The 12,860-nt window shown below is 43.5% G+C and overlaps 1 protein-coding gene across 1 annotated transcript; it reads right to left on the bottom strand.

Annotated features, from left to right (window-relative positions):
• Nucleotides 1-923: 923 nt before the first annotated feature.
• Nucleotides 924-6,590, bottom strand: LOC119301238 (ferrochelatase-2, chloroplastic-like). Its single transcript, XM_037578171.1, has 9 exons — nt 6,380-6,590; nt 5,239-5,572; nt 4,515-4,658; nt 4,218-4,319; nt 3,760-3,863; nt 3,551-3,677; nt 2,380-2,532; nt 2,045-2,145; nt 924-1,504 (listed from the first exon to the last, which is right to left on the bottom strand). The coding sequence occupies exons 1-9, from the start codon at nt 6,451-6,453 to the stop codon at nt 1,189-1,191; spliced, it is 1,455 nt and encodes a 484-aa protein (XP_037434068.1). The 5' UTR covers nt 6,454-6,590; the 3' UTR covers nt 924-1,188.
• Between the last annotated feature and the right edge of the window lie 6,270 nt (nt 6,591-12,860).

The following is a 12,860-nucleotide window of genomic DNA, read 5'->3' as shown; positions in this document are numbered from 1 at the left end:
AAGAGGGAGACCTGCTGCAAAAAGAATATGTTTTCCTTATATATCTTTCATTTTGTGTAATCATCGGCTGCCTTAGTTAGCATGGAACATACATGTCGAATCAGCAACCCCTCTTGCAGTAAACAAGATCTTCCTGTTCAAGTGATCACCTGATATCTTTGTTAGGCGTTGTGATTGGCTGCCGTCCAGCTGATAGATGTGGTTGATGAAGCCATGATATGGGGTGACTGTGATGTAGTGTTGGATTTTCTCTTTCTGTTTCACCAACTAATTCTAGAGAAAGGCTGTGTATGTGCTAGCAAGTGATGCTTACGGCTGTCCCTGTAATGAAATTGTCATTCACATTTCCCGTTGAGCAATTATATACGTACCTAATATAAGAGCATTTAGAATACTAAAATAGTGATCTAAACTCTTATATTAGTTTATAAAGGAAGTACTAATGAAAAGGAGGTTAACCTGGTTAGAAATACGCATGGATCGTTATGCTTTCAATTAATTTTTTGCACGGCGTGTCGGCTAAATTTGTCCGGGCGCGCTTGACAATGATCAGTGCGTGTACATATACAGATACCAAATGCTGGCTTCCATCTGACGTGAACTACGTTTCTTTTCTTTGCGATCAAGAATCAATCCAGCTGCGGATTTTATTTCCAGCGAACGTCAGATTGACGATTGACGTTTCACAATATCGGCCAAAATGAATAAAATGCCTTGATGACGGTTCTAGAAAAAAGCAAACGTCAGACTGTCAGAACGCTAGCCAATGTCCTTGTTTTATACTCCCTTGGATCCATAAGTGTCATGGTTTTAGTTAGAATATAATAAATCTTTGATTACAGATTGGTGCTCAACAAAAGACCTTGCATATAAACTAGCACTAATTAACGGGGAATATAATTATTTATAAGAACCCAAAGAGAGGTTCGCAAAAGATTAAACAAAACTGACGTACATGGTAAACGATGTGACCATGTACCCTTTTAAGCGCCAGTATATAAGCATCTGCCATTATACATGCTGGTGGTACATGACTCCTTCATACAACGGGCATGTCGATATGTTATGGGCAAGACATAAGTGAAACAAACTCTTCCTTTCTTTCTCGCCCAGATATTATCCTGTATACGGTTTCTAGTTACAATCGCCAAAATGGTTAACCACGGAGCATCGATAAAAATAAGCAGCTCAATGAAGAGTATTCCGGAAAGCGGAAACTAGCCTCGGTGATAACAGCAGGAAGAAGGCCAGGACCGAGCCGAAGAACATCTTGGTCAGGTAATGCATCATATCCATGTCAGAGTCAGTATCCTTGACCTTTCTGGTCGTCATCGCAGAGGCAGATGGAAGGGCTTCGACGACAGCATCAGCAAGATCCGAGATGAAGGATGAAGTGCATCCAAGAGCTGGAACCCTGCCCCAGTTCTCAATGCCCGACTCTAGAGCCAACTCCCTGTACTCCATGTCGATTTCCTCCAGTGTCTCAATATGCTCGCTAACGAAGCTGGATTTGATTTTAGCAAATGATGTAAGCGTAGTCGAAAGAGGGTCGCGTGGAGTTAAAAAAAACAAAAGTCATGGTAACTGCAAGACAACGATGTACTTTGGAAAGTGCATGACTTGAAGATGTAGCTTCAACTCAGATAAACATATATGAAACCAAAATTGTGGTGCGAGAATGGCCACTGACATATTAATATTGACAGATACGGCAAATGACACCAACGCAATAAACACAAACAACACCACAATAAGCAAGTTGCAAACAGGTACATGATGGGAAGTTCAGGTAGAATTCACATAAGCACACAAAATGCTAAATTAAGATAAATTAGAGCTGGCCTGATAAAGTGATGATGATATTATAATAGTTGGAAATATTGCTACAGAAAGAGTAGTAGATGCACTTGAAATTGGTTCCGTTGATCAGTGTGAACAGAAGTCCACAAAACCAAAAAAAACAGATAAAGCTGCATCAAACACCCTTATTGTTGTCCTAAAAATACTGAACTGGTAGAGTATAAATGGTAAAGTTGATGATTACCTTACTGGGACAGCCAGGAGACTCTTTACACCCTTTTGACCAAGTTCAACTAAAACTTCATCAGTATATGGCTTAAGCCATTGAACTGGTCCCACGCGACTCTGCCATTGCGCAGAAAGGTTAATGTGGGAGCATTCGGTAAAGAAAAAGGATAAGTAAAAACTGTGTGATGTCTTCCACCATGTAGATTTGTAGGGTATTATGGTCAAAATTTGGTTTCTAGCTTCTAAGTACATAAGTATAACATTTATATCCTTGAAATTAGCTAAAAAAATGCTTTCATAACCCTTAACAGTGATTACAAGATAAGTATTTATTCATCATTTTCTCCTTACCTGGTAAGCCAGAGTATGGTCATTCAAGGTTCCTCTGGATTTCAACTCCTCCATGATCAAAGCAATGCAGTCTTCCATCTGATCTCTGTATGGATCTCCAGCATCCTTAACATAGGTAAGTGGTACTCCATGTGCACTGAAGAATATCATAACCTGCGAATTATGAAACATAACGTCAGAATGATATTACCTTCTATTCGTTATTTATTCAACAAAATTGCACTTGCAAAATACATTTCATCTCAGATTTCAAAATACTCTTCAACTTATAACATTATTCACACTCAAAAGTCCATATAAGTTATAAAGCATTAAATATTACAGGTCTTTTACTAACAATCTACTGACATAGCTATCCTGTGCTCAACCAGAAGAATAACTTTTGTAGGTATCACCGCTTAAATCTATCCAAATAACCAGAAATATTGTAGTGTACAACATCTGCTAAGAATGTTACAGTGAGATCACAGTATTGTTTTGACGATTACTTCATCAGAATACTGCTCTAAATTAGCTGCATATTTCTCTTTGCAGGTCATTTTTCAAGTGCCTAGCATACTTCAGTATTCGCAAAAATAAGAGGATGCTAAGCTAGTGACTGAGTCAATCTGCATTCTGTAGTACAAACTCATAGTTATATTCCTCATTTCTACCCAATTCAGTTAGAAGTAGTTGAAGTACCATTTCCACCCAATTCAGTTAGAAGTACTGGCAAGTAGGGCCGGACACTCAAGTATTTTGAGCGGGGGCAAATTACTCGAGTGGGGGCACTTTCTCTAAAAGTTCAAAAACTGACGCATCTTTCCTAAAAATATAAACAGATCTTATTGGAATATCAAAATTTGAGTGGCCCCCATTGACCTCAATGTGGCTTCGCCCCTGCTGGCAAGTAATGCAGCATGCTATTCTCTCAAATGATGGGGTAATGGTTATGCTGAGACTATAAATACAAATACATCTAATGATTTAATTACTACTTACTGTCCAGACTCCAGAGGCAGGGGCCTGTAAAAATTCTAAAGCACAGGCCCAAGGAAATTTCTATATGAAAGAACGTACAACACACCGAATGGCTATGCTGCAAGTTTGCAACTAATCCTACAGATCAACAACGACTAACAATACGTGAATTTTTTAAGAAACCCAGAAGCAAAACAAGGGATGTGCAAACCTCTTCAGGATTCGTAAAAACTGATAGTTCCTTCTCAATTAAGTCAGCCATTGATTTCACATAGCCCTCGCGCTGGTACCAAGATTCAATAATGGAAATTGGCAAGCCAGCAAAGTATTGATCTTCCCTGCATGAATGCCGCCATATCAGATTTTCAGGTTCTACATAGTCTGAAAAATGAGGTTTCATTAGAGAAGGTAATTGCCTACTTGACAATGTTTTGGAGAACGCGGATACTAGACCCGCTTGTTGATATGGAGTATTGAGGGTATAGTGGAAGAACCACAAGCTTCGTAATTTTATCCTTCTTAATCTATCATCAATCAAAATAGTAGAAAAACAGTAATCATCAGTTAAAAATATGGAAATCACTTAGATAAAACCATAGTACAAAATTCTTGTCCCTAAAAATGTAATACATGTTGCAAGATAGTCAAGAACGTGCAAAAAATTACATAGTTAAATTCAACAAAAAGTAAAAGACAATCATATAAAAATGAAAATAAGATGGACGGTGACAATGAGATATCAATCTAGAACAAGTATATGAATTAATTACCACGGAAGCATAATAATTAAACAAAAAGACCAAGAAACTATTGTTGCCACTTACAGGAAGAACAAAAGGATTAAAGGCCTTTAAATTCGATTAGGGAGGAGGTCTAACCTGATCGATGGCTTCTTCGGTGAATGGGTACCAATAACGCATTCCAACATATATATCTGCTTCCAAGTTCTTACTTTTTAGTGCAACCTTCAAAGCATTTGCCTGCAGATAAAGTAATTCAGCTAAGAATGTGATAAATCTATTTTATTAAAACAAGTAATACTGAATATGATATATGCAACTATGGTGAAAGTTACAGAGTTTAACGAGTTTGTGGAAAAGCTGCTAAATCACAACTATATGGCTGTTAAACACACAGAAAAAAAAAACAGTGTGGTTAGACTGATGAACTTTTACCTGCTCGTCGGTAATTTTCCGCAGAGGTGATCCACCACCAATTGAGGCATACCCCTCTTTACTCTTAGGAGCTCTAAAAGTAGAAATAAGTTTGGCCAGTGGTCTTTGAAGAAACCTGAACAGCCTAGGGAGTCGGATGATATCCTGGGTAACAATTATAAAGTCAAAACTGAATTACCCAGTTGAAAGTACTGAAATCAAACAATAACACAACTACACAAGATAATTAAGAAACAGATAGGGCTATGTGGTTCACATTGGGATAACTACCATGCAAAGGACAGCCAGAGATAACATGACTTGTGATGAACAAGAGGCCATAGACTAGGATGATGAGTTTTATACTCTAGAGACTTAATTCTCTACTATCTCATCCAAAATGATGCATGGCTCTCCCTTTTATGGCTTCTTCAAATATATCATGGTCTACTCAATCTCTTCAGATGGGACAGAGATTTTGAACTTAAACCTGTTTCAATTCGAAGTGAACAGTTCTAGTCCATCCGTATCCAAATAATGAAATAATCTTTTATAGGGAGGGCATGATCCCTCCTAAGAAAAAATCCCATGTATCTACAGAAGTTAATCTCTACCAGTGAAACAAATGCTCTGAGGGGGTAAACCTAACTAAGAAGAGAAATAATCATTGGTTACACATAATTAGCAAGGAACATGTGAAGTTGCATTGGAAATTAAAACTATAGCATGTGGTATGATCACTTACTGGATCAGCAAAGAGGTTGAACAAAAATGGTTGAACATCATTGAGGGTCTCTGGACCACCAAGATTTAGTAACAGCACTCCAATCTTTTCCTCAACAGCATGTGAAGATACACCTTTGACATCTTCATCAAAAGTAGTACATACATCGGTAGAGGTGGATCTCACAGAAAGATGGTGCTGATGTTTAAGTACTGCACTTCTGTGAACCAAACCAGAGGTTCCCCTTGCTTTTCCACTTGCTGACAACAGCAAGGGTTTAACCTTCCCATGCAAGTTTTGCTCGCATTTGGTAGAACCAGCAAGGTTTGTAGAACATCTGACTTTACCACATGACCTGTCAATGGTAGCACAGTCAACCAAATAACATAACAAAAACAAAGGTTACACTGTATTTCTCCAGGGGAAATGTCATGTGAGTGTAAACTTTAGCACATCTCAAAATGCAATCAGAAGCTAGATCAATCTATCAACATTATGCTAAATTTATCGCAAATTCACTACAAACTATCTACTGACAGCAGGTTTCTTTAAGCAATATCAATCACCAATTGATCAAATATACCTCAGCAATCATGTCTCCTAAACTCATGAAATTATGTGTTCTGCACATTCGACAGGACAGTGCATACTTTCAGAATTTGATTAACTTTTTTACAGACCATTAGGACTCCAGGCACCTGTCTCTACGTTCCGTCACCTCTAACAAGACATTTTGATTTTGGTACTAAACATTAATTTTACTCCAGCATATGTCGAAATGTGTGCTGCTCCACGGATGTTCAGAAATGAAAAACTGCATCCATTACGGGTTTCAGGAGCTCCAAACAATTAACTGATTCCAGGATTCGCCACAAGATCCTCACTCCGGAAACAGAACATTGTAGCAAGTGCACACATGTTTTTTTTTATATTGTGTTACTCTACGGTCGCACTGCAGAACTAATCCAATTTTGGTGCCAGATCACAACTGAACCATCACAAAATTCTAGTGACCGCGACAGCGCCATAACAAAAACCGAAACCCCCGACCGAAATCTACTTCGCGCCGGCGGCACCACCCCCGCCATCCAGATCAGCGATCAGCGATTAAAAAGAACAAAACAAACGAACGAATGAACGGCGAGAAGCGAAGGGCACTCACGTCGTGGAGCCGCTCTTCCCCAAGAAATTCCCGGAGCGCCCCAGATCAAGAGCTCCGGAGCGGACGCACTCCATGGAGGACAGAGCGGGGCTGGGCGCGGAGGACGGAGGAGATCTGCGGCGGGTTGCGACTCTGGCGTCTTCTTCCCCTCTCTCCTCTCCCTTTCTGGAATCAAAGTTTCTTCGCTTCTCAGTCTGGGTCAAATACGGCAGCGAATCGGCAACTACCCTCTCCCTCGCCCATTCCTTCGCTCACGTTCTTCCACGGAGGCTGTAGGGCCCACACGGAACTGGGCGCACCGGATCCCGCCGCGCGCTAATCTTGGAGCAGGTTTCACTTGCTTTTTGTGCAACAAATAATTATTTTTCGAAAATGATCCAGATTTATTATCAAAGTTCACCGGAAGTACAAAGCACCTCAAACGTAATAAAAAATAACATCAAAATTCCGAGACCACCGAACTACCACTACCGCCGTCAGAATAAGTCGTCGACGCGCTGCTGTCGTTGTTCCCCTATCGGAGGCGACTTGACCTTGTCGATGACAGCCAGAAAGTCTTCATGCACGTACCCCTAAGGACCAGCGCCCTGAAGCCGCAATCATTGTCGTTGAACTCCCAAATAGACCTGAAACAACTGACACCAAATCACAGAAATATAAAAAAAAAGTGTATGCACACATCATATGAGCCCACATAAGTAAATACTAAAGCAGCGCTAGCAAGTCATTTTTATCAGTTCATCTTCACTAATTTTCTTAAAAAAGGATTGTCATTAATCGATGAGATTAGGAGTACATCTCTTAAGCTATAGTTACGACGTAAAGTTTTTTGAGTAGGGTGTGTGTATGCTTTGAGTAGTACTAATATTATAATCGGTTAACTATTAATTGTATAAGACCTTTTTGTTCTTTGTTCTTTGTTTTTTTAAGGAAAACAGTATTTTCGGAATGGAGGGAAATATGTAAAGCAAGTCAAGTAAAATGGTGGTGTTGGTGCATACAAGGAAGAGTTTATTGCAATGGTGGAGATGAAAAGGGCATTAACAGTCCAATGGAAGGAGGAGGGGATGGCTTGTTTCTATGAGATGAAGGCCATAGATGAGTACAAGTGGAAGGCAAAGGTGACGACAGCGGATAGAAACACGCTAGCATAGGAGAAAAGGTTTGGGTTTGAGGAGAAAAGACTTGCATTGGAATTGGAAGAAAAAAATGCTTGACATTGAGGAGCAAAAACTTGCAATGGCAACCGTGGAATGAAGAGAAAAGAGGGTGGTTGAGGACCATGCTATCATGTTCATGGATCCCAGTAAGATGGACAAGAAGGTGAGGCAATTAGGGAGTTCACTCGTGGGACATCTTAATATGGTTGTAATTTTTATTACCTTTTGTGTTCTCTGTACTGCCGTGATTGATGAATAGATTGAAAATTTCTACAACAACAACAAAGCCTTTAGTCCCAAATAAGTTGGGGTAGGCTAGAGGTGAAACCCATAAGATCTCGCAACCAACTCATGACTCTGGCACATGGATAGCAAGCTTCCACGCACCCCTGTCCATAGCTAGCTATTTGGTGATACTCCAATCCTCCAGGTCTCTCTTAACGGACTCCTTCCATGTCAAATTTGGTCTACCCCGCCCTCTCTTGACATTCTCCACACGCTTTAGCCATCCGCTGTGCACTGGAGCTTCTGGAGGCCTGTGCTGAATATGCCCAAACCATCTCAGACGATGTTGGACAAGCTTCTTTTCAATTGGTGCTACCCCAACTCTATCTCGTATATCATCATTTCAGACTCGACCCTTCCTCGTGTGGCCACACATCCATCTCAACATACGCATCTCCGCCACACCTAACTGTTGAACAAGTCGCCTTTTAGTCGGCCAACACTCATCGCCATACAACATTGTGGGTCGAACCGCCGTCCTGTAGAACTTGCCTTTTAGCTTTTCTGGCACTCTCTTGTCACAGAGAATGCCAGAAGCTTGGCGCCACTTCATCCATCCGGCTTTGATTCGATGGTTCACATCTTCATCAATACCCCCATCCTCCTGCAACATTAACCCCAAATACCGAAAGGTGTCCTTCCGAGGTACCACCTGGCCATCAAGGCTAACCTCCTCCTCCTCACACCTAGTAGTACTAAAACCGCACATCATGTACACAGTTTTAGTTCTACTAAGCCTAAACCCTTTCGATTCCAAGGTTTGTGTAACGCCCCAGATATACTTTCCATATTTGTATCCAACTCTTGCCGTCTCCGGCGCTAAGTTATATTTATTTCTCGGGTTTGGGTCTTTGTCTCCGTGTGTTGTTTTTTTCTTTTTCGTGCGTCTCTTATCATGTCATCACGTGCATTGCATTTGCATACATGTTCATCTCATGCATTCGAGCATTTTCCCCGTTGTCCGTTTTGCATTCCGGCGCTTCGTTCTCCTCCGGTGGTCATTTCTAGTCTTCTTTCGTGTGTGGGGTTTAAACATTTCCGGATTGGACCGAGACTTGCCAAGCGGCCTTGGTTTACTACCGGTAGACCGCCTGTCAAGTTTCGGGTCATTTGGACTTCGTTTGATACTCCAACGGTTAACCGAGGGACCGAAAAGGCCTCGTGTGTGTTGCAGCCCAACACCCCCCAAATTTGGCCCAAAACCCACCAAACTCTGCTCCATGTTCTAGAGCGTTCGATCACGATCGTGTGGGCGAAAACCGCACCTCATTTGGACTCTCCTAGCTCCCTCTATGCCTATATATAGACCCCCTCCTCCAAATCCCGGATCCCCTCGTCTCAAACCCTAGTTTTAAAAAAAAATAGCTCCCAGCCACCGACGGACATGTCCGCCGCCTGACCGGACACGTCCGCCGGCGCCCCCGACCACTCCGGTGCCGCCACGTGGCAGGACCACATCGCCGCCGCCGTCCCGGCCCGGGAGGCCCAGGAGGGGCCCCGCGAGCCCGCGCCCCCGCGCCTCTTCCTCCTCTCGGGCGCCGCCGCCTCCCCGACCTCCGGCGACCGTCGCCGTCGCCGCCACCGCACCGGCCGCCGCCGCGCCGGGCCCCGCCGCCCGTCCGCTCCACGCCGCGCGCCCGCGCCTCCGTGGCCGCGCCCTCGCCCGCGGCCGGCCCCGCCGGCCACCTCGCCGCCCCTCGACGCCGGCCACCGCCTCCCCCTACGCCGGTGGCCTCGGATCCGGCGCCGACGAACCTCGTCGCGCGCGCCCAGCTACAGTGCCCGATCCGGCTACAGTAAACCCTAGATCTAGGTTGACTTTCACTCTTCCCCCTTATTTTTTTTGCTAACTTTGACTGCTTGTATCTTCACAACCGTAGCTCCGTTTTGGGCATATGATATATCAAATTCTTCGCCTCGACATGTACATAATTTCTTTCCATTGCATCATTTGCATTTGAGGTCATCTTGATGCCCAAAATGCTGTTAGAAGGAGGCTTCGTGAGTTAAATTGCAGATCCGTTAGTTCATCATGTACTTTTGTCATTTTTGCCATGTATAATTCGTGCATGATATGCCTGTGCCCCTTTGGGATGAATTGTTAAGCATTTTGTCTTCTTTCCAGAGGTGCCACCCATGCATTTTTAGGATGTGTGTGTTGTCTTGTGCAAGCTTGCGAAGAGAGGTACCTGAGATTGCAGATTTCAGGGACTTAGTGATTTTCACTGTCTGGGATATTTTAGTTCATGATGTTATATGTCCAGCTTGTTTCCTAGTGATCCGTGCCTCTTTTGAGGATGATCAGTAAGGGAGTTTTGATATTTATGTTATGCTCTATCCATCCATGTCTTTGTTTGCATATGTGGAGTGCTCTAGGTTGACTCAATCGAGCTCAACTTTTGCTTTGTTGTTAATCTGGGCAGATCGTCAACTTGTTTGCGATTTTGCCGATGCTACCGTTAGTGTTCCATGCATGCTATGCCTTCGTTCTTGCCATGTGTAGCTAGCACTTTGTGCCTTCTTGCTGGTTATATGCTTTCCTTGCCATGACTTGCGCCGTAGTGAGTGCATCGAGCTCGTTTACATGCCTTCGTGAGTTATATTTCAGCGTGTCTCAGTTTTCACTAAGTCTGAAAACTGATTGTGTTCGAGCTATGTTCGTGAGCTCGGTAGAGTATTTTGTGAACCCTTTTGGCCCCAGGTCACTTTGGGTGTTTTGTTAAGCTTGTTGAGTAGCTCCATGCCATGTTCTTACTTGTCATGCTCAGGTTTTCTATCATGTTGTTTTGCTGCTCCGAAGAGAGCATCGTGATCTGAAATTTCAGACTAGTGTTAATTTCACTAAGTCTGGAATCTGTTTTGCATTTGCGTTTTAGCCATGCTTGTTTGAACCTCTTAATGGATGAATTTGCCTATGGCTCAGTGCTAGTGTTTTGTCAACCATCTTGTGTACATCACTGCCATGTATTTTGTTTTCATGTTTGGTGGCTGTAGCATGTTCATTTCGTTGCATTTAGATGCCTACTTGCTGCAAATCGCAGACCGGTGTCGTATCTTAAAACGCTTGCCATTTCCAAACCGTAGCTCCGATTCCAATGATCTTTATATCGTTTTCAATCGATTTCATCCCCTCTATCCAGTGGCACACTTGGTTTTCCAAGTTGATGCCAGGTTCATGCTTTTCCTGTCATATCTTGCATTTTGCATCCCGCATCGCATCCCGCATAGCATATCGTCATTTCATCATATTGCTTGGACTTGCCCGTGGTTGATTGTATCCTTGTTGCTTGTTTGTCTTGTTGGGTAGAGCCGGGAGACGAGTTCGCTACCGAGGAGCCCGTTGAGTTTGCTTGTGAGGATCCAGTCAACTCTGACAACTGTGCAGGCAAGATGATCATACCCTCGAAATCACTACTATCTTTGCTATGCTAGTTTGCTCGCTCTTTTGCTTGCCACTACTACGATGCCTACCATTTGCTTGTCAGCCTCCCAATTGCATGATTGCACCTCTAACCCACCATTGTCCTAGCAAACCGTTGATTGGCTATGTTACCGCTTTGCTCAGCCCTTCTTATAGCGTTGTTAGTTGCAGGTGAAGATTGGAGCCGTTCCTTGTTGGAACATTTATTTTACTTGTTGGGATATCATTATATTGCTATGTTATCTTAATGCATCTATATACTTGGTAAAGGGTGGAAGGCTCGGCCTCTCGCCTAGTGTTTTGTTCCACTCTTGCCGCCCTAGTTTCCGTCATATCGGTGTTATGTTCCCGGATTGTTGCGTCCCTTACACGGTTGGGCTATAATGGGAACCCCTTGATAGTTCGCCTCGATTAAAGCTTTTCCAGCAATGCCCAACATTGGTTTTACCATTTGCCACCTAGCCTCTTTTTCCCCTGGGTTTCCGGAGCCCGAGGGTCATCGTATTTTAGCCCCCCCTTGGGCCAGTGCTCCCTCTGAGTGTTGGTCTGAACTGAGCTGCCTGCGGGGCCACCTCGGGGAAACTTGAGGGTTGGTTTTACTCGTAGCTAGTCTCATCTGAGTGTGCCCTGAGAAAGAGATATGTGCAGCTCCTATCGGGATTTGTCGGCACATTCGGGCGGTGTTGCTGGACTTGTTTTAACCTGTCGAATTGTCTTGTTGTACCGGGTTACCGAGTCTGATCGGTGTGTCCCGGGTGGAGGTCTATTCCTTCGTTGACCGTGAGAGCTTGTCATGGGCTAAGTTGGGACTCCCCTGCAGGGATTGAACTTTCGAAAGCCGTGCCCGCGGTTATGGGCAGATGGGAATTTGTTAATGTCCGGTTGTAGATTACTTGAACTAAACTTAATTAAAATGTATCAACCGTGTGTGTTACCGTGATGGCCCCTTCTTGGCGGAGTCTGGGAAGTGGACACGGTGTTGGAGTTATGCTTGCGCAGGATGTTCCTTTAGCTTCTCGCTCGTGCTTCGCCTTCTCTTCTCGCTCTCTTTTGTGTATAAGTTAGCCACCACATATGCTAGTCGCTTGCTGCAGAACCACATATATTTGCCTTATCCATTCCTATGAGCTTAAATAGTTTTGATCGCGAGGGTGCGAGATTGCTGAGTCCCTGTGGCTCACAGATACTATAACTCCAGATGCAGGTCTAGGTGATTCCTCTCCAGGTGATGAGTACGAGCTCAAGTGGGAGTTCGACGAGGACTCTCAGCGTTATTATGTTTCCTTTCCCGATGATCAGTAGTGGTGCCTAGTTGGGGATCGATTCAGGGCCTTGTCGCATGTTGGGTTCTTTTCTATTTTGGCGCCGTAGTCGGGCCATGAGTGTTTGTTTGATGGATGTTATTTATGTACTCTGATGTGACGTGGCGAGTGTAAGCCAACTATGTTATCTCCCCCTTTTATTATGTATTACATGGGATGTTGTAATGATTGCCTGACTTGCGACATTGCTTTCAATGCGGTTATGTCTCTAAGTCGTGCCACGACACGTGGGAGCTATAGCCGCATCGAGGGCGTTACAAGTTGGTATCAGAGCCTTCCCCGACCTTAGGAGC

This window comes from Triticum dicoccoides, chromosome 5A (genome assembly GCF_002162155.2).
Source record: "Triticum dicoccoides isolate Atlit2015 ecotype Zavitan chromosome 5A, WEW_v2.0, whole genome shotgun sequence".
NCBI classification, from domain to species: Eukaryota; Viridiplantae; Streptophyta; class Magnoliopsida; order Poales; family Poaceae; genus Triticum; species Triticum dicoccoides.
Note: the sequence above shows the minus strand (reverse complement) of the source record. Positions and strands in the feature narration are given on the sequence as shown.